The sequence below is a fragment of the Macrosteles quadrilineatus genome, unplaced genomic scaffold (genome assembly GCF_028750875.1).
Source record: "Macrosteles quadrilineatus isolate MER2022 unplaced genomic scaffold, UCM_ALF_1.0 Scaffold_9__3_contigs__length_116548681, whole genome shotgun sequence".
Lineage (NCBI taxonomy): Eukaryota > Metazoa > Arthropoda > Insecta > Hemiptera > Cicadellidae > Macrosteles > Macrosteles quadrilineatus.
Window position 1 is genome coordinate 7,171,459 of NW_026542602.1, and position 22,310 is coordinate 7,193,768.

The 22,310-nt window shown below is 34.6% G+C and overlaps 2 protein-coding genes across 7 annotated transcripts in view; one reads left to right on the forward strand and one right to left on the reverse strand.

Moving 5' to 3' along the window:
• Nucleotides 1-3,213, forward strand: part of LOC129002876 (potassium voltage-gated channel protein Shab-like) — a 55,352-nt gene extending 52,139 nt beyond the window's left edge. For all 5 annotated transcript variants that reach the window (XM_054430984.1, XM_054430981.1, XM_054430982.1 and 2 more), the window contains one exon: nt 100-3,213. The gene's annotated coding sequence lies outside the window, so the exon portion shown is untranslated. The remainder of the gene's footprint in view (nt 1-99) is intronic.
• Nucleotides 3,214-5,906: 2,693 nt separating this feature from the next.
• LOC129004075 (transmembrane protein 184B-like) overlaps nt 5,907-22,310 on the reverse strand; it is a 34,075-nt gene continuing 17,671 nt past the window's right edge. Inside the window, exons 3-9 of one of the 2 annotated variants that reach the window (XM_054432462.1) lie at nt 20,707-20,872; nt 19,171-19,261; nt 17,572-17,739; nt 16,574-16,743; nt 15,922-16,163; nt 15,102-15,186; nt 5,907-6,591 (exon numbers count right to left, since the gene is read on the reverse strand). In XM_054432462.1, coding sequence (XP_054288437.1) covers nt 6,419-6,591; nt 15,102-15,186; nt 15,922-16,163; nt 16,574-16,743; nt 17,572-17,739; nt 19,171-19,261; nt 20,707-20,872 — 1,095 coding nt within the window. In that variant the 3' untranslated portion in view covers nt 5,907-6,418. Of the gene's footprint in view, nt 6,592-9,825; nt 11,883-15,101; nt 15,187-15,921; nt 16,164-16,573; nt 16,744-17,571; nt 17,740-19,170; nt 19,262-20,706; nt 20,873-22,310 lie in introns of those variants that run through there. The other variant, XM_054432463.1, reaches the window with a different exon arrangement.

A 22,310-nucleotide genomic window follows, 5' to 3' on the forward strand; every position in this document is an offset into this window, starting at 1 on the left:
TTGTACTAACATATTGTGTACACTTTTTACAGAGATGAATTCTACAAACATTGTTTGAGGAACTGTTAGATGTTCTAACCAAGCTGCTGTTTTGTGTAGGGAGGGCCATGCCCCGACTCCACTCACAAGCATATCGGCAGAAAAACAACGACCTCCGCTGTAGTCGTCAAGACTTCACCCCTTCAAGCATTCCGTAGACTAATCGAGCCAGACTCAGGGAACGAGTGTCGTGCGAAAGCGAGTGTTTGTATAATAAAAACTCTGTCACACCGTGCTCTACTGTACATTCGTATTGGACTCACAACTCCTTTTTTACAAGTTTTATTTTCCTACCTAGATCCGCAAAGCTGAAATGTGTATTATATTATTGAAAATCGTTTCTGTAAGACAAAACGAAAATGTAAAATTGTTTCTGCAAAATAAAATGTAAGTAGGGAATTAAGGTTGCTCAAATCGAAACAGGCAACTTTCAACTAAAGCGGTGAAGCTGGTTGGATCGCGTTGCTGTATTTTGTTACGTAAGCTTACAAAACGTTTCCAGTTGTGTTACACATTCAATGAAAGGGATCAAATAGCGTAGAAGCTGTTGTAGTGGTTATATTTTTAGGCTGTGTACATATCTAGTTACATGATTACCAATTTTATCTGAAAGTTGCATTTTGTATGATATGAATCATATGTCGTTGATTTATATTACAATCTATTGTTCCTATAATTTCTGTAAAAATAAAAAGTAAACCTGCAAAATCTAGCTTTAACAAAATTGTGTTTGGAATTTGACTGTTCAGAAATTTCCGTTCAAGAATTTAAATTTTAAACAGAACATTATTGTACGATTTTTAATTATTCTGCACTTTAAGTTGTTTAAAAAAAAAAATTAATTATAAATTGAATGACAGAGCTATTAAAACCAGAGGCTGTGTGTAACGATTTTACCTGCAAACTTTCCCATGAGTTTCGTGCACAAATTATACTTATTTAAATTTACTCTAAAGCACCAATGTTACTCCCAATAGTAATTATTGTTAAGACTGCATTGAAGGTAAAGTAAAATCAATTCAAGTAAGAAAATAACTAGATTTTCTAATTGATATCTACTGCTAACCAGAAAAAAACCTCACCATCATGAAGACAGTATAAAAATTTTACAAAGAAAAAATCTAAACACTTTTTTACAGTTATGTTCTTCTTCAAGACAGAAAACATGATTGGAAAACACGACTCATGTTATATTTGATCGTTATAATCACATCCAAAAACAAATTCTTTTGCAGAATATTCTTATGTACCGGTATTCGTTATATTTTTGACAATGCTAACATTGATGAATCAAAGATTTTAATTAGAGTTTTAATTAGATACAGTTACGGGTATAAATTTACAATCAATGAGTTTGTAAAGTATTCCACACAATTTACAAAGAGTTGTTTTACAAGTTTGATTCACAGTGTTAAAATTTATGTGTTTACTAGCAAACCGAATTACAACTATTTATCCACAAGATATGCTATGTTTATAACGGCCTATATTCGGTTAAGCGCAAAGTATTAAACTATGCTTTAACATTTTACTCATAACATTCCTATACTTTGGTATACTACTTTGCTGAAATATATACTTATAAAACAAAACATAAAGTTTCTGATAAGAAAACTAAAAAACTAAAAGTTGTTGACTGATGTTTGTTAAGCTAACTTTGGTACTTAGTAATATTGTTAAATTTGTATTCAAGGAAATAATTAACAATCTTTTTGTAAATATAATAAATGTGATTGAGGAAAAGGTTTATGTTAGAAGGGTTACAGAGTTTATGGGAGTTGTCGGTTAACTTGACCTAAGTCAAATTGTTTTCTTAAGCTATGTTTTAGGCCTAATTCCAACCATGTCTTCACCTACTGTCTATTTCATATTTAAATGGAAGAAAACATTTTTACATAGTTAAACCGGTTAACATAACATTAAAAATTGAATCAGGCAATCAAGTAAAATGATTTTCCTTTAAAATATTGAAACAGCAATGTAAAAAATGAAACTATTGTACACAAACAGATATACATACCTAATACAAGAGGTTATTGCTTTTTGAAATGACACACTACATTTCATTACAACTAAATTTAAAAAAAACATTAAAACTTGCGACCGGTTATTTAATGCAAAAAGTTTAAACCCAAAATATATATTTAATTTGAATAAACGCTTACTTGAAACTAAATAAATCAAAGGAAAACCACGCCTAATTGTGTGTTAAGCATTAATCTTTTGAATATTGACAGGACTACACATTCAATTTCTATGTTAAAGTTGCCGTCAAATTTGGAGTAAAATGAACGTAGTTGAGTTGAGCCATTGACGATGAATGAATTGATAAATTATGAATGAATGAATGAATAGAAAATGTAATTTATTGGCACAAACGTTCAGAGTTGTAATATCTTGACAGATTAAACAATCTGACAATGATTTATATTGCCAACTTAACCCAGTAAAACTGACAGGACAGCTAAAGCATCTTTTACAACAACTATCTAAGGAAAAAAACTAAGGGAGAAATTAGAATTTTAGACTGGAGTACACTCAGTGATTATCCATTTACATGTTCCTGCTTAACATTTTTTTTACCAAAAAGAACATGGCTGAATGAACCACTCGTATTTATTGTCTAAAATTCATTTTTCTCCGTTAGTTTTTGTTTTGTTGATTTGGCGTAAGGGTATAATAAGCTGTAGTTAAAAAATGTCCTTTCATAAGTTAAGTACGTAACTGTAACTTGGTTAAAAGGTTACCATATTTTATCTAAATCAAATCAGTGATTTACACATAGAGTTGGTAGCTTGATTCAATTAAGTTTATTTTTATTCTAAAACTTACATTTTGTAAAAATTCTAAACTCATCCTCCACATATTCAGGTTCAGCAGTGTCATGCACCATCTAATCAATTAAACTTTTTAGAAATACTTTATCAACAAAATATCGACTTAAAATTAAACCGATAAAAATTTAATCAATAAATACTATTTAGACTTCCAACTAAATGAGAAATAGACAGTAACATACAATATGCCCTGTACAATGTTACGCCCTGCAAGCAATATATGTGCTAGTGCCTGATGGCCTCATTAAGTTTGTCATTATGTCCGACAGTAGGCGCTGCGCATGTACTGTATGTATAATCTCACACTAAGCACCCGTTGTTACTATTGGTGCAATCAGTAAACATTTTTTGAATTATTTCAACGTTTACCGTTCTTTCACCCTGTATCAAAGTAGAGTGTATGGAATGTTTGTAAGGTAAGTATTTTTATTTTGCATAGTGGCACTATATGCTGTACATCGTATCAGAAAAAAGTACATGGTTGAGATGGTTTTAGCATAGGCTACTATGAGAAGTAAAAATTCAACCAAAAATAACTTAGCCTACTTGATAGAAACCCCGAAGGCAGAAGACCACCGTAGGATGGAGGGATAAAGTACAAAAAGACATTAGAAGATTGGGAAGGAATGAAAATGATGCTCAAGAAAGAGACGCCTGGAGGCAGCGTGGGCGAGGCCAAGTACTTCTTAAGGCCACTCCAGTAAGTAAGTAAGTACAGTGGCACTAACAATTAATTCTGGCTCCCCTCTATAAAGTATATAAAGTAATAAAATCATAGGTATTTTATGATCTTAATAAATATGTTAGAAAAATATGAATTTATGATTACGAAAGTACAATTTACGTCATCATACTAGTTGAACTTTGCTTTGGTTTAAATGTTTTCCGGTCTTATCTTATCTTAGCTCCGCTAAATAGACCATATTACCTGATCTACAGAGAAGTAAGGTACGGTTTTAGAGGTTTGGACTGCATTCCCTAACGAGTGTTCAAAATTGATTCAAACAAAATACCACAAGCGTACACACTAAAAAAAATTAGTTCTTATACAATTCTTAGAGAATACAAGGGGCATCCAAGTTGTTTCTATTGTTGAAAAATCTAGAAGAGGGATATTAAGTTGTCTGGGGGGCCGAGTGGTTATGGTGCTTGTCTTCATGTCTAAGGTCGCTGGTTCGATTCCAAGAGATTGTTAGCAGACTCCGACGCCGGTTGTCATTGGACTATCAATTAATGATGCTTTTTTAGGAATCGGTTGACGTTAAATAGTTAACAGGACCAGAATTAAGATCGTTCCCTTTCAAAAAACTTAAATAAATGCTACTGACGTAGATAAACATGGTAAAAATTTTTTTAAATTAAAAAGACCTGGGATTAAATCAAAACAGAGATGCCTTTTACGATATTTTTTATTCAAAATATCTAGTGCTTAGCCAAAAGCTATAGTGAAGATAAACTCCAAACAATAGTAAAAATATTTCAGCTAGAACTGTCGTCTTATCATAACTCTCCAAGATTGAGTAACACCAAACCATCAACACAAGGAATTACATTTGGCCATTTTAACAACATTAAAACAAATCAAAACAATCAAATACAAAGGAAATACGACTAATAAAAACAATATTATGTATCATTGAAAAAATCATCGGTTTAAGTAAAAGCAAATGTTGCTATTGATATAGATATATATCACAGGAAGGAAACCAACTTAAATCTGGAATGATTTGTTCGTCACGGAATTCTTTGTCAGCATAGGATACCTCATCATAGAATGGGCTAAACGTCTGGTTATGTACACAGTATAAATACCGACTTGCCACGGTTTTACCCGAAGACAGAGAATTCAGTGATGAAACCGGCCACTTAAGCCTACGAATGAAGATGATTGTTCATGTTCAAACAAAGATTAAGGCATTAAACTTCTACTTTAGTTTAAAAAATTATCTAACCGTCTTAAAAACGAAATATACTCATTGTAAAAAATACTAAACTCAAATTAAAATACAAGTAAGTAAGTACAATATCCAAAACAATAAACTATTTCAACAAGTTGATTATTATTAATGAGCTTCAGTATAACTAATACCCGCAAACCTATGGAAATAGTCAATTAAATCGGTCAACTAATAAAATTGTTGTGTCATTCGAGTATTATAAAAACTAGAGCAGCATCACCCTACAAAGTATTGTTAAATATAAATCAAATAACATAAAAGATAAACATATCCAAATAATAACACAAATAAATACACTCGTACAACTAGTCGTCTTATATCTTAAGTACACTATATTATATATCTTTGGCAAGTGTAACAAAATCAATAAAATAAAAACATTGTATATATTTGTTCATCTCACTCTCTTATCCCTACATTCCATATTTACACAATAATTTCCTACTAATCTTCATCTGTGTCGATGTAAACGTAAACTAATCACAAACAAATTTGTACAGTATGTATTACAATAATTCTATAGAAGTGGGCAGCTTATGTTTACAGTGCATGAAGATCAACTGGATTATTTGAAGAGTAATACAAATTAATTATATTTTGTTAGCATAAGTAAAGGATGAGCGAGAAACTACTTATTAACTTCAATAAATGACACAGCTTTATGTCTAAATGGACTGTTTGCCTTTTAGTTGTACATTATCCTAGTGTCAACAACTTTTTACATATTTACCATTAGTATTAAAATTACAACAAAAAGATAAGTAGTTAAGAGTTTTGTAATAATATATGACTAGAAACTTCTGTGAGCAATTATTTATGATCAACGTTGAGTTTTATGTTTTGTTATTCGGACTCATTTTTTAATAATTAAGCTATAACGATAAAAAAATTCACAAATGTTTTAAAATTTGAAAATCTTGATTCAATGCATAATTACTCGTACATAAATTTTCAAAGGTGTGATAATTTAACAAAATATGTTTCAGTTGTATTTTTAACTTTTTCTTCTTGAAGATAGTTGAAATTAAACTTTAGACAATTTTTTTTAGTTTAGATATAAAAAAAACGTTGGTGCTTTCATTGATAATATTTACAAATGTAATCAGTTAATATTATAAAGTGTTTTTTCCTAATACTTTTGATTGAAACAAAAACTAAGTACAGTATAATCATTGACTATTGGATACAGATAGTCAAAGGTATAATCCAAAAAGTGTTAAAAGGTAATCAAATGTTAAAGTTTTGATTTTATCAGTTCAATTCGACTATTATTATTCTGACATTTCTTCACAAAGGTTCATCATACAAAACTTCATAACTTTTAAGAACTACTCAGGAAGAAAAATAACTTTAAGATTACTATTAAAAATTACACAACCTTTTGTCATAATGGGAAAAATATCACGACAAACAAAAATTGTGTTTTTCCGACGGTTTTCAACACGAGATACAAATACTTATTACCGACAACATTTACAGAGTTTAAAACCGTCTAGTTTGTATTACAATGATAGCTGCACCACGTTGTAAAGATATTATAGACACAAGTCAATGCTTTAGCAGAATGAGAATATTCTGTACCAATTACTGGAATTCATCGTCTGAGGAGAGCAGCATAGTTTTCTCGTTGTACCCCGAGCTGATGGTAGCAACTCGCTGGCTAGGAGCTGTCGTCTGCTTCTTTGGGTGGGGGGTATGTGGGGGGTCGTCGGCGTCGTACCCCCCTGCTCTAGAATTCCTTTGAGCCCCTCCTGTAACTGTGGAACAAAATATTGTGACACACAGTAGAGAAAATGGTTGTATATTTTACTATTGAGCGAAAATAACAGCAACAAACGTTCTTCGTACTTTCCACTGCTACTGTATAATGTTACGCTACAAGGCTGAGAAGCAGTACAAGCATCATGGTTCCACGATTTCTAGTGAGTACCTACCTGGATATGTCATATACAATACTTTTTGCCACATTACCAGTAACAGATACAGGATAAGTAAAACACAACCTCTATAACAACACTCTTAAGTACACTTTACAATTTTAACAGAATCAACAACTGTTTTAAAAGGTAACGTTTTTATACCTTTTCAATATGTATTTTGTGAAAAAAACAATGTGCCTGGCCAAACGTGTCTAATATTTATCGTGTAGCTCAAGTGGTACGTTGAACCTAACCTAAAATTGCTAGTGACATTGTGTGCTTATACTGGCAATTGACCCGTTCGGCCGATGGTGGCATGGTTGGTAGCGGTAGCCAAGTTGGCTAAGGCATTGCCATGAGTGTAACTACTCATGAGTGTAGTGTTGGGGTAGTTCTACGTGCGCAGGTTCAAATCCCGTAATGTGAATTCTATATTGAGCTTGCTAATGTGTGGCTTAGCTGGAGAGGAGGGTCCACCTTTAACAAACGGTGTCCCGCTTAAGTGGAAGTTGACGGCATTAGTGAGTTAAATTAGGTTTCCACACAACAGCTATTTTACTCCTTTTTACATTGGTATAGAGGAGGACACAGACTTTTCTTGTTTGGCATGTATTTTGGTGTTAAAATACATATATGATAAGACATAAAAGGACATACCCTAAAAATATTAATAAATTTAAAAAATTCCGTCGTCAATGGGTTAAAAAGTTTGTGATTTTTTCATACAAAATACTACTGGCATGAACACTAATGAATAAATACTGCAAGTGGTGAGTTTATCGCAAAGAACTACGGGTTATTGATCTTTCTCCAACATTTTATGGTTGAAGGTTGTATATGATTTGTGCTGCAAAGCCTCAAGCCTAGAGATATAAAGATAAAATCAATCTTCTGCGATGGGAAATCCTGCTTAAATACTTAATAATTATAATTTAGTGAGTTGTTGGGTCGTTGAATAGTGCGACGGACTACGGATTCATGACAGCACAGTCGTGGGTTTGCACTCTGGTACTCACCACTAAGTTTTACCAGTAGGCCTACAGTTCAATCTTGCACTGCATCGGATCGCCCATTACTTCGGTGGATACGTTACACACACACAGGCCCAATGCCTAGTGTATTGGCAAATGCATGGTTAAAAGAAGCTGCCAACCTCATATTCATTTAAAAAATTATTAGCTATCCCTGATTAAAGGACTTTAAACAAGTGGTTCTGGCTAAAAAATCAGCTTATCTTAGACAGCAACAAAGCTCAACTTGTCCTTCCAACACTCATCCTTCAATCATCTTTGCTTAAAACACACATCCTGGTGTGTCAGCTTCATATCTTATCTTATCTTGAACCATTTGTGGAAATGTAATTTTGCCATGGATGTTCTTTGCTAAGTTGCCATAATATTTTACACATCAAAATCATCAAACACATTTTTTATCTAAGCCTTTTCTTTTTTTTCAATTAAATGAAAAAAAATTCTGCAAGTTTTAAGTTACAAATGATCAAATTATGGAAACTTAATGTGTAAAATAAGCGTGCTTGGCAAACTAATTTATCATTTCATGATTCAAAATGTTGCATAGATTAAGTATTACGTGTGATCATGGTGAACCATAGGATGCATTTTGTCTGTAGGCAATACAGACGTTAAATGTTAATATCCTGAGTTTAATGCAGTGCAAAGTTGTCGTCTTGCAAACATGTAGGAAGAAAAGGTTACTCATTGACTCTGTTTAAGTCATCAACAGTAAAAAAACAATTCAAATGTTTGATAATCATAAAAAATAGTTTAAGGTCAACCCCCCCCCTCCCCCCCGGTTCACAAGTATAAAATAAAAAAATTTTCAGATCAAAACTTACCTTTAAAAATAACAATTATTAGTACCTTACTGGTTTTTATTTTATTTTAAAACATATCCACGCTTGGATGGCGAGGCCAAAAACCTTTTGACGTTTGAGTGGCCGCGTAGGTAAGGTAAGTACTTTCCTCGACATTAAAAAATATACAAAGACCCTAAACTGTTTAAACCAGAATAGCGGTTAAACCTATAATCATCTCCCTCTCATAGTAAAATTGGGAGCATTTCATGCAATTACATGTTTTATTTTACCACGTTCTACAACCTTTAAAAGGGAACCAACGTAACACTGTTAATAAATGGATATTCAGCATGCAACTGACGATTATTTTAAATCAAATGTCTCATACCAAATTCTAGTACAGCTTACAGACTTTTTCCACTCATCAAATTCAACTACGATTCAAGATTTCTTCGTTTGACTGGACAAGGAGTAAATTTATGAAACGCAACTAATATTTCTGAAGTCTTGGTCTTTAAAAAGGCTGAGTTTGTTTGAGGTAACTAACTGAGCTGGGAGGTCAAAAGATTTGACAAGGTGTCGCTGAAACTATGCTATCATTGACTGGGGTACACCCAATTGTTGATGTAAAAGAATTTTTATTTTATTTTACAGTACAAAGAGTGTTCTATATTTTGGAAGCCCTGTGTGTCCCGGAATTTACGGTTTAAACCAAAAGAATGGCTTGCAACACCTTACATGTTAGAAAATACGAAACTAACAGACAGTTTCACCCAGGCCTTTAAAATGCTACGTTTACCACATTGAGTTCTGAAACCAGCTGATATTGCAACATCCTAGTGTGTTCCAGAATAAGATTTGGACAAAAGTAAAATGAAAGAAACATGATAAAAATAAAATGAATATTGCGATGAAGTAAAAATTTTTTGTGTGAAAATGGGTTGAGATCACAGGACTAAAAAAATGGAGTCTTAATTAAATAATTAAGACTAAAATTAAGTCCATTAGTTATAAAAAGTGGGGGAAATATTATTGCTAGATAGTCAAAATTTGATGAAAATGGGAAAAACAAATTGTAAAACTGGGGTAAAAAGCTAATGAAAACCTAAAAAAATTCTACACTTAACAACTCATGTCAATAATGTCAAAATCTCTAAAAATATGAGCAAGTTAAAACAAATAACAAGCAAAAACAACACTAGGGGTTACATGCTAAAAATATATAAAGGAGTAAAATAAAAATGAGCACACCGACATTACATCCAATCAGCTATATTTAACCTATAAATCTAAATAAATACACAACTCGTTACAAAAATTACAATATCTTAGAACAAAATACTATGTTAAATGACATAAAATCCTACACATGGAATGTGTTTTTTTTTAACTTATGCTAAGAATGTATTGCAACAAATATCCCATGAATCGCAATATACAAAGCATTCACGAATTAAAACATATCACAAAAATAAAAAAATAACCTAGACACTGAATATTAAGTTTGTTCGTGCATTTGATTTAAAGCCGTTTTATATGTTTAGCAATATTACAGTTAGTTTTTAAACATTTGTTCTACTTAAATAACTATACAAAATTAAACTGCTTAAATTAGGCCTACACTGAAAAATGAGTGATTCAGCTAGTTTAGTTTCAAAATAAAATTCAGAAAATCTTTCAAATTTAGTTTTTAAGTACAATTTATCCACTTTAAAAAAAGCTTCTATTCAAACTTTTAGTTATATTTTAATTCACTAAGTTACAGCAATAGGTTTTATTTGCCAAGTCAACAACAAAAAACACAGTTTTTAAAGCAATCAAAATAAATTATCCTTACATGTTAATGCATATTTTATCGAGGACAACAACAAAGCCCTATTTAAAGCCAATGGTTAACAGGAACAATAAAAATTTATGTAACGGGTACAAAAAATAATAAGATTTTTGATGAAATGAGGCCAATAATGTTAACAAAGTAACACAAAATAAGGCACTTGGATGATATAAGTAGGGATGGTCAAGTCTCGAAATTTCGGGAAATTTTCGGGAAATTTTCAATCTCGTTACACGAGACGAGATTACTTTTTGGCCGAGATTTTTATCGAGACGAGAATAAAAAAAAAAAAAAAAAAAAAAAAAAAAAATTAAAAACGCCTGCAGAAAGTCAATGCAATACCCGCAATACAGGAGCGTGTTGTAGTTGCGTTTCCTTTTCGAAGGCGTTCTTATTTAATTAATTCTTTTAATGTAAATATTACTTTCATTATTTTAATAATATTACTTTAATAACATTTGAGAAGTTTTGTTAAGTGTAAGCAGTGTGAGGAATGTTTTATTACTATAAAAAAAGTCAAAACAAGTAACTATTTTATAAAAATTAATATTGCTTTTATTTTATGATTTATTTTATTTTAGGATAAGTTGAACTCTATCCTAACTGATATCACCATGTTTCCTAATCGTAGGCATTTTTAATAAGTTAGGCGTGATTAATAAAAAAATGTTATGCTGATGTTATTTAATGAAAGATTGTAAATATTCTTGCCTATTATCATTATTTTAGTATTTAAACAGTCATCTAACAATGTTAAAAAATCAGGTAAAAATTTCGAACGTGCATTTCCCGTTGTGTATGAGAAGAGAAATCTCGTCTCGATCTCGTCTCGAAATTTTATGAGAAATAAAAAATCTCGTCTCGTCTCGTCTCGAACTAAAAATCCAATCTCGTCCATCCCTAGATATAAGTAAATTGAAACTAAGAAATATATCAAATCTGGTTGGTAGAAATAATTCTGCTTCAAGATTCAAGAAAAAAAAAATGTTTAATGCTTATAGATAGTATTCATTTTTAAAGGATATTGTTCTTTTTCCCATTTTAAGAGAATACTCTGCTAAATACTGATATAACTCAATAGTTAGTCAGACTTATCATAAGACTAAACTAATACAATACTTACAATAAAATGTGACAAGGCTAAACAGTATCATTTTGATTGTATTACAATTTCAAACTGCACAACTACTTTATTGTACGATTGAAAATTATAAATACTGTAAATTTAATACTCAGTTTACTTTCCAGCAAAAATTTGAAATTATATCCTTCCAATCATACCAACCAGGTTTGAAATGGGGCAAAATACACTGAATTGAACGTCGAAACATGCGAGGAAAGAGCAATAATTGCATGCCAACGCAACGATCACAGTCATGCAGCAAGACAGGGGTGCCACTACGCAGCACACAGGGAGCAGGTGCGCCAACTACGCAGTTCACAATTTGTCATAAGGCTGATTGGTCGAAGATCCGACTTCTGCAAAACAGAGAGAAAGTCATGCAAAGCCAAGATTGGACGAGCTAGGCGAATGTTGATTGGTAGAGGAATAGTTTGGCTTTAAATGATTAAAAAAATAAAAATAATCTTATCAGTAGCGATTTTAGACTAAAATAACTCTGTTGCATTGAAAAATATTAATTTTCTTGCATTGTTTTGCAATTATAAAATTTAAGGGTGTGAAGAGTTTTAGCCCAATTTAGGCTTTTTTAAGGAAAGATTTTATTTGAGAAAAAAGAACAAAAGTAAATTTTACAGAAGACTTTATAAAACTTGTATCATCTTGCGTTTTTTATTGAAAGTACAACGCCAACCCAGATTAAATGTCCAAAGCATTGTGACTAAGTGAAATAGTGTATTGAAAGTGCCTACTTGCTGTGTGAATTAGGAAATCAATATACAAAAGATTCAAGGTAGTATATTTTGTCATTACGACCAAAAGGAATTTTTTTCGACCTAAGCTCAATTTTAATAGCCGAGGAAAAGATGGTGTCAGAAAATGAGCTAAGCTCAAACACATTTTTCTCTGTGAGATGAACAGTGCCAGATTTACCACTAGGCCGATTAGGCCGCGGCCTAGGGCCGCCAGCAAAAGGGGGCCGCAGAGGATTGGGAAAAACATTTTTTAGATAAAATTTAAAAAAAATAATTTATTTTAAACCACCAGTTTGCCGCGATCACAGGTGACCACAATGATGTCTCCGTGGACCGAGGGAGATGTTCACGATTTTGCCGCGGCCTCGGGTGCCTGTGATGATGTCCCGTGATTGCGGCCCGCGGGAGACGTTCATGATTTAGCCGCGGCCGCAGGTGACGGGGATGTGTCATTATGATCGCAGCTCGCAGGAGACGTTTACGAAGTAGATGCTGTATCGAGTTGTCAATGATGATGTCCCCGTGATTGCGGCCCGTGTGCGGGAGATGTTCACGATTTCGCCGCGGTCACAAGTGTCGATGATGATGTCCCCGTGATTGCGGTCCGCGGGAGATGTTAACGATTTCGCCGCGGCTGGGGGTGTCAATGTGGACGTTCCCGTGATGGCTTACCGAGGAGGATGTTTACGATTTCGGCACGGCCGCGGGTGACAATGATGAAGTCCTCATGATCGCAGTCCACGGGAGATGTTTTAACACGAATTTGCCGCGATCGCAAGTGTCGATGATGATGTTCACGTGATTGCGGCCCGCGGCAGATGTTCATGATTTCACCGCGGCTGTGAGTGTTGATGATGATGTCCCCGTGATCGTGGTTCACGGGAGATGTTAACGATTTTGCCGCGGCTGGGGGTGTCAATGAGGACGTTCCTGTGATGGCTTCCCGAGTGGAATGTTTACGATTTCGGCACGGCCGCGGGTGACAATGATGAAGTCATCATGATCGCAGTCCACGGGAGAGGTTTTTAACACGACTTTGCCGCGATCGCAAGTTTCGATGATGATGTCCCCGTGATTGCGGCCCGCGGGAGATGTTCACGATTTTACTGCAGTCCCGGATAACTATGATGGCTTTGACTTGGTTTAGGAGAGATGTCCACGATTTCATCCAGGATCACAGGTGTCGATGATGTTCCCTTGATGTATAGGAGATAGTCACTATTAATTACTTCCGCCTTCCGCGATCGCAAGGAATTTTCACCACAGGGGGAGGGCCGCTCAAGTAATTTGGCCTAGGGCCGCAAGTACCCTAAATCCGGCACTGGAGATGAACAATATTTTATGTCATACTGCACCATTGTTAAAGCTAAATAATTTACAAACGGAAATTCCGTACATTGTTTATACCTTTGTAAATTAGTTCCCAGAATGGTTTCCTTCATGTTTTGATACAAACAGCTGTTACTGTTATTTATATGTATTATGTATCACTCCACCAACACAATATTTTACCACCAAAATTCTTTTACTTTTTTTATTCGTCTGAATGTCTAAAAAGTCATATATTTTCATTTTCAGTTACATATTATACAATACAACAAAATGACACAACAAAGATTTATGGTGATTCAATGTTAATCGGGACTACTAACTTACGTCAGTGAAATCAGAAAACAAATTTTTCAGATATACAAATTTTACAGCTGATGTACTAGACTCCAGTTGATTTATTTCTCTCTAGAGCAAAGAGTTACTTTAGTCCCGCAACACATGTAGTGAAAAAAGCTGTTTTTGCAGCAGTATGACAAAAATAAATATTATTTAAGCTTTACCACACGACTTGTTAAGCTTTTCACACGGTTCATTAGTGTGTGTTCGAAAAAATATACATTTACTATTTACAATAAAAAGGTTATGGAAGAAGAAATGAACTACGAAGAAAACCAAACTCCACTAGTTTTTTTGAGCTATGTTTGCCAAGATTGAGACAGATAATGTAAATTCTCATTTCCCTTGTTGGGAGATGTAAAACCAGGCCCTATCGCTGATTATTTGATTTTACGTTTCAGCCTTGATGAAAATTACCATCTGCAAAAAGACTGAAACATCACCTCATGCTTAGAAATAAGCTACAAAAGATCAGCAATATGACACGGTTTTACTCCAACGCCACGAATTTTTTTTTTTTTAGAGTTTGGCGGTCCACATGGACTAACTGCCTGAGCGTGGAACGTATCCAGCAAAGCAAGGGGTGAGCTGGTACAATAAAAAGGTGAGGTGTACTGATAACAGTTTTCAGCAGTCACCAGGATCCGAACCCACGACATCGCTGCCTTGGGCTTGAAGTCTGTGACTGACAGTGTGATTGTGGAAGCCTTTAGTCTAAATGAAAATGTTGTACGGTTTGATGCGGTTTTTTTGGTTTGTATTGTATTAAAAGAAACTTCAACTGTTATTTATTTAAACCTATTAAAAATGTCAGTTCTGGATAACTCGACAACCCCTAAACTCGAGGTTGTCACAAATTGTTGATTTAGTGAAGATTTACTGAACACCAGGATTGAACACTACAACTACAGAATCAGTAGGCCCTATTCAATTAATGTTTCATCTAATCACGAGGAGCGAGCTGGTCTAGTGGTAGAATGTAGGGCTTCGGTCCCCGAAGTCCTGTGTTCAAATCCCGCCAATGTATTTTTCCTATGTGATAAGGCCCAGCCTTCTGGGCCTCACGTAATGTGTATAACGGTTCTGAGCTAAAACCTAGCCACCTTGAATGTTAAAGTGGGACAACTAAGAAAAGTATTTGATCAAATTACTTACCAGAGCTGTATTGTGTATACTGCTGGTATTGAGGGTGGAAGTTATGGATGGCATCCGTCATTATGTCTTTTGGATTCATCGTCTCCTGAAATACAAAAGAACAATTGTTTAGTTTGGAAACAAAGGAAGGGAACTTTTTTTATTCACTGTTTCATACATTTTCAAAGACAGTGTGTGATGGTTGATGGGGACTACCAATTAAGCTTGAGAAAACAAAAGGACACAGAAAGAAACTTTCTGATTAAATACAACGCACACATGGTCAGGAACTGTTCGACCGTGTAAACGCTTACGGTCAAAATCAATCGTTCCTGATAGATTTCTTCCTGTGTCTTGTCAAGTGCATCATTAGTGTCAGAACTATCTGATTTGTGTACAAGTTGGCTCAAGTGAAGCCAACACACAGAAAACACCTGCAAAGATACAAATGTAAAAATTAACGATTTCGCCACACGTGGGCGATGTTGACGGTTTTGCCATAAAATAATTATGTTGCTGTGACCACTGAACATCCCCATAACCATGGGCACCAATCAATAATATAGCCTATTCCATGGAAGATGTTCTTGATCTTGCTATTACTAGGGCCTTTTTTTTAATCGGCCAAGAGATTTTAGGTTTGTTGGGGGTGCAACGAAGAGAGAAAAACTCTCCTGCAGAAGACGTTCACGATTTTGCCGTAGTTGTGGAGGACGTTCACTATGTTGCCACGACTGCAGAAGACTTTCGGGACATTTTGGACCCGACACTACCCTACCTGAATAAAAAAAAGCCTGCTAATAACCAACACACATTTGTAGGCAAAAAATCTCCAAGTTACCTTCAAGCTGGACGAGATGCTCTGCATGGTGACACTGCGGCCAGAAGCATCAGTGATGCAGCCTGTGGCATACACCCTGTAGGGGAAAGCAGCTCGGAGTGCGAGGGCAGCAAACAGCATCTCAATACAGATGAGGAAGTTCTGGTAGCCGGCAGACACTGTACCAGCACTGGTCGGAGTCCCGTAGCTGTCCACCACTGGCTCTATCACACCAGCCTTCTCTAGCACAGCCAACAGCGTACCTGGGACACAATTAGCTACAATTAGTCCGTGAACCATGACTAGAAGAAGTTAACAATTTTGCCTCGACCGCGGAAGACCATTTCATCATGTTCACCATTTCATCATGACTACAGAAGACTTCATGATGTGACCATGGCCGCAGAAGATATTTACAACCTTGGAGTCTTGTGTGACAGCATAATATAATCACAATTTCACCAGGATATATGGCACACCATGTACAATATTATGTATAAACTGGTTTTAGTAATACAATTAATAATATTTTTAATTGCCACTTTCCAAAAGCACTCGATTCTGTCCCAAGAAGGGTAAAACTTTTGATCCGACCCGACCTGAAGTATAAAAGTGTGGCCTGCAGACCCCTACAATAAAAAGCTTACGTAACAAGACAAATCTTCACATTTACCTTGCCAAAAAGAGAGGAAGATGACCGACTTGATGGTGCAGAACTTAAGCACAGGTTCAAACGGTGTCAGCAGTTCTCGAGTTGCGAAGTAGAAGAGGTAGAGACCATACAGAGCCAGACTGACGGAGAAGTTGTATATGATGGTGACATAGAGGTAGCCACCGTCCAAGCTGCAGAAGAAACAAACAAGGTAAATAAGATGAGAAACGTAATGGGAAAGTTAGTAGAGTTCATGAGGTAAGATTTGGACTTTTCTTAATGCTAAGTGTTTTTAACTAATCTACGTTTCAAGAGGTTTTAAGTGAGCCTATCTCCTAACTCTACATTTAGCTACCTAATGAATATTCCTAACATTATTAGGTAGCTAGATGAAGTGTTAGGATAGGCGCAAGGCTTTAAGCAGCTATCACTTATAATTATTGTATGTGCTGCATACTACCATTACTACACACAACACAGTTAATCAACATTTACAAGCATCTCCGCCTGATATCTTAGTAAATGAAAACTTGTAACTAAAAGCACGAATATCATTTTATTTGATAGTTTATAGGTACTAAATGGATATTTTGACTTGTGATTATGGGTTAAAATTGGGAAAACCATAATGGTTTCAATGGAAGACAAACTACAAGCCTTGGAATAACTTTTTAGGAACATAATTTCATGAAGTTTAAACTATTCCAAAATTTTTATTTGGAGGAGAGCGAAATGGTCTAGTGTTACATGACAGGACTTCAGTCCTTGAGGTCCCAGGTTCAAATCCTGCCAATCACCAATGGATTTTATCAAAGTAATTATGCCACGACCCTCTAGGCCTAGCTTGAAGTAATGTGTACAAACGGTTCCAGGCTAGAACCTAGCATCCTAGGACGTAAAGGTGGGTCATGAGAAAAATAATGTTTAATTTTTGTGCTACCCCGACTTTTTGTTTATCGGACTTAATCACGGCCGGTTTAAGTGTAGTCGAAACTGTACTTTACAACATGTCAACTAACCTCCAATCACCATCGTGGTAGTGACCGAAGGACTGCAGTACAATGATGACAAACGCCATGACTGGCTTAACCAGACAGAACTGAAGAGTAGCTTGCTTGCAGAACCTGAGGAATCCAATGGTGTAGGTCTTACCTCCCAGACAACACGTTCCATACACGCAGTTGGACCTGAACAGAGAAAACAGTCCTTGTAAAAAATTGTTCATTATTTTTAATCAGATAAAACAAATAGGATTTTGATTTAAATCGTCGTTGGCAAAACCGAGACGGGATGTGCTAGTAACAAACACATGGACTGTTATTTACACCTAACTTTCCAAGAACCAAGAGATTTATTGCCATTAACAAGCTATAACCACTTACAAGGAATAGGCATAGTAAACAGAAATAAAAACTAAAACTAGAAAAATAGTGGGTTCTAAATTAAAAATCAATATTAACATTAGACACTAAATACTCTGTTATAGCCTTTAATAGTATGGATTGTTGACTCAAACATTTTGGACTTAAACCTATTGAAAGGAACCAGTTTTGCTGCCAGATCTAATTTATTAAAAAACTGAATGCAATTTATTTTATGGCAGTTTTATCTGTTTGTGCCAATCTGAACATGAAAAATATACAAATTTACTACAGTCCAGGGTGCATATAAGGTGAAACTGAGTAAAGGGTGAAAGAAATAATAATAAGCTAATCTTAAAACTGGACAAGATCAGCTACTTCTTTAGCATATTTTTTTAACAGTTCTAGTTTTACATCAAAAAGCGAAAGTAAGAAAAGAATCATTCCTCTAATTTCACTACAAGTTTCTTAACCATTACAACAACTTTCAAGGATAGGTATGACAAAGAAAACTACTATTTGATTGTTACGTTTATAAAGGTAATCAGTCTATACTTTATCAATGCACCAAATGAACAGTTAGGTGAAGGTAAAACCTAAGAATATTCTGGTTACCTCCCAATCTAGTAGGCTATATAAATGTCCGTATTATCAGTGTTTTTATCTGTAATATGCAAAGACTGTTATAATAGGGAAAGTCCCTCAACATTTTGGGAACCATGATTTGATCATTATAGATGTCTTCTTCACTATCTAAAGTCAATGGTAGAACTGTTTCACCTCTGGCAAGAGTGTCAGATGAAACCCTTAAACTAAATGTAACAACTTAAGAAAGTTTTTAAATTACAGACCAAGGTTGAGTCTAGGATTCAACATGATTAGTTTAATGTTTCTCTTTTGTAAAAAACATCTTTTGAAATTTTAAACCTTAAAAATAATTTTCTAAAATCAATTCTTGTACAGGGGAACACCATAGTTTTCTGACCACCTTAAGAATGTTGTAAATTTTTATTATTACAGTAGTTGTAAAATTGATTTGTTATGTAATTTTTTTATTTAATTTTTGTTCACATTGTGTGACGTTTATCGATGTTATGTAAAATAATTTGCCTGACAATAAAGATATTATTTCTGTAAAGTTTCATAAGTTTATTCAACTATGGACAAATCCTCACCAAATAAAATCGCCAGGGAAAAATATTGTTGCAAGTTAAAGTACTTGAGAGAGTGAGAAGAGCAGTAAAAGTTTGCACAAACCTGATTGGCTTGCCTCGTATCTCGCTCATAATATTGCCTTCTCCTCCGAGATACTCGTAGCACAGACTGAGGAAGTTGTAGATCACAAAAGCTGAAACAACCAAACTCGTCAAAACCATTCTTTTTAAAAATATTAATTTTCTATTTAGGCCTACTTTTTGTTTGTGTATGTCTATGTCTGAGGTATTTTTTAATGTTTTTGTACGGAAACGGTCCGAAACCCTGGTCTTGTATCTGATGTTGACCTTTTGTAAGCCATTAATTGATGAAAAATTACATCTGAGTCCATTTACGATCTTGTTTGGAATCGATCAGGCCGGCCTTTGGATTTAAAGGCAACCTTTTGGCTACCCAGACACCTAGTTAATATAAGATTGCAAATCTTATGTCTTTTGGTCGACAAGTGTATTTTTTCAGAATCAAAAACGTTACTGTAATTAAGTATAGGTTGAAATAGCAACTCCGCAATTAAACTTAAAGACACATCATAAATAAGTACAACAACATTAATAACTTAACAAGATCTTTAATATATGCCCAAGCAGACCCATTTATGCAGGGATACAAAAATTCTTACTTTTTTAACGTACAACTACATTTCAGACCAAGACATTTTTCTTTTGCTAATTTTAAAACTAATGCTATATTTTTTTCTTGTGTGGATGGAAATGAATTTTAAGTGTAGGTAATAATTGTAACGTTTAAATGTAAGTGAATGAGTGTATGAAGTGTGTGAAAGGTTATGAAAGTAAACATGTACTCATTGTACTTCATTGTGTAAATTACAAAAATATTTAATCTAACAAAAATTGTTCAAGTATAATAAATTAGAATTCATCCTAAACTCTTTATGTAGCTTGAACCATTGAACTGAAGACTTCTACTGAAAATCATGCTTCCCATTTTAACCTCACTTATCATGATGTTTAAGCCATTTCCCCTCCAGTACAACAGTCAATGGGCCGTGACAGATTTACAATGGCAGTTATGGATTTCAGAAGAATGGTTCATTAACGTTTGAGGTGATCATATCCTTGAAACAATTCAACTCTCGAGAGATTACAAAAGACAACTTTCACGGTTGACAAACCACACCAGACATGGGCTTAAATTAACACAGCATGGTGGTTGTATGATTTGGTTTGGTGGGGAGCGAGCTGGACTAGTGGAGGTGCGCAGAGCTTTGATCCTTGAGGTACTGGGTTCAAATCCCACCAATGGATTTTATCCATGCAATAATGCCACAACCCTCTTAGCCTTAGCTTGAGGTAATGAATCAAACGGTTACGAGCTAGCCCAGCATTCTATGTTAACCCATTGGAGAAATTAATGTGCTGTCTGCAGTGCCCAATGTCAGCAATTAATTTTACAGAATTTGTAGATTTTTTAGAATTGTTATAGAAAGAAAACTGTATGAGAAACGCTCGTGAGTCGGCACCAATGGGTTAAGTTAGGAAATGAGAATGCCATAGGAGCGTAGTTCTTACTAAGCCTCAGACTCACAAAAGTATTAGTCAAGTACAAAATTCACAATACCTTCATAGCAGTCTCGTACAGTGAAGAAGTAAACGTAGTAACTCTCGCTGTTGAAGAACAACAAACTGACCCACGAGTGCAGGCCGTAGATGGGGACAATGAAGAGAATCCTGATGATCCATCTCTGCTCCGAAGGGTTGGTGTACCAACGCAGATGTCTGTATATCTGCAACAAGATATCAGCTGATTAGTTGGTTTAGTACAAGATTAGACTTAGGAACAATCTGAACGCCTTTTATGCGACTTCCAACTTCTGCGTTTGTCGGTTGATTATTTGTGCCAACATAACCTTACTTAACCTAACCTGACCTGACTCAGTGAGCAACAGCCAAAATCTGGGTGATTCATTTAATTATTTGTACAGTAGAACCTCTTTAATCCGAACTAATTGGGACCAGGGGTAGTTCGGACTATTGAATTGTTCGGATTACAGAACATATTGTTGTTTTTACATAACAATAGCTAGGGATAAGTGGAAAATGCTTTATAAAGTAAAATACTGTGTTTATTTAATACAGTAGTAAACATAGGGAATAAAATGTAATGTACATTACAATTGAAATAATTACGGTGCGTATATCAATAAATACAGTATACAATAAAGAACTACTGTACTGTGTATAGAGTACAGCAATGAGGCGTTCGGATTAGTGGACGTTCGGATTACAGGGGTTCGGATTAAAGAGGTTCTACTGTACTAACTAAACTACCGGTAACCTAACCTGAGATTAGCTAACCTAACCTGACTTGAAGTGACTCAGTGTGCAACAGGCAACTGCTGGTTTGTTGGTTCATTATTTGTACCAAACCTAACCTCACCTGATCCAACCTAACCTAAGATTATTAGGTGCGCTCGTTTTCGTCGTACTAATGTTCAGCTACAAAAAAACTTTACTAAAGACACTGGTTTGAACGCCCAATAAATCAATGGATGGAGGGAAAATAAAATATTTTTTTTTCTTTTGGATGGTGATTTTAACTACCTCTAAAAGTCAATGACTTTGTTTGGTAAGCTAGAGTTTAATGTTCAGAAAAAAGAGTTTTTCAGTGAGGATTAACCCTACATTTTAAAATTAAAATAATTTCAGCGATGGCCTGCGGCGAACAACCTCTAACTATTAGAATTCCAATATCGTAGGTAAAATAGAATTTTGATAGTGTTTTTTTGTTTACAATACCAGAAAACACAAAAAGGCATTTGAGCTGAAAAAGTACCGTCTAAGTGAAAGTCAAAAATGTAACAGGTCATCTAAAGGAAAAAATCTGGTTACCCAAATGCTTATAACACTTGCCTTCTTATTAGAATGTCGCTAGTGCAACGCTAAGCAGGTTGATTCTAGACCAAGATGCAATTATTTATCATATGGTTATCTATCTAACAAAAATTGGACATAATAATAATACCAGGGTGTGGACTGTTTCCTTACATAAGAATCATTAAAATTTCAATGGTGTGGAAAACGCAAATATATTTTTTTTAGAAACAAAAAATTAATATTGGTATTTATAATTACTTTGACAATCGAAATGAAAAGTTAACACTTGGGGAAAATACTATATTGGTTTAGCAAATTTCCAGCACAATATTTCTCGAAGTTGGAATT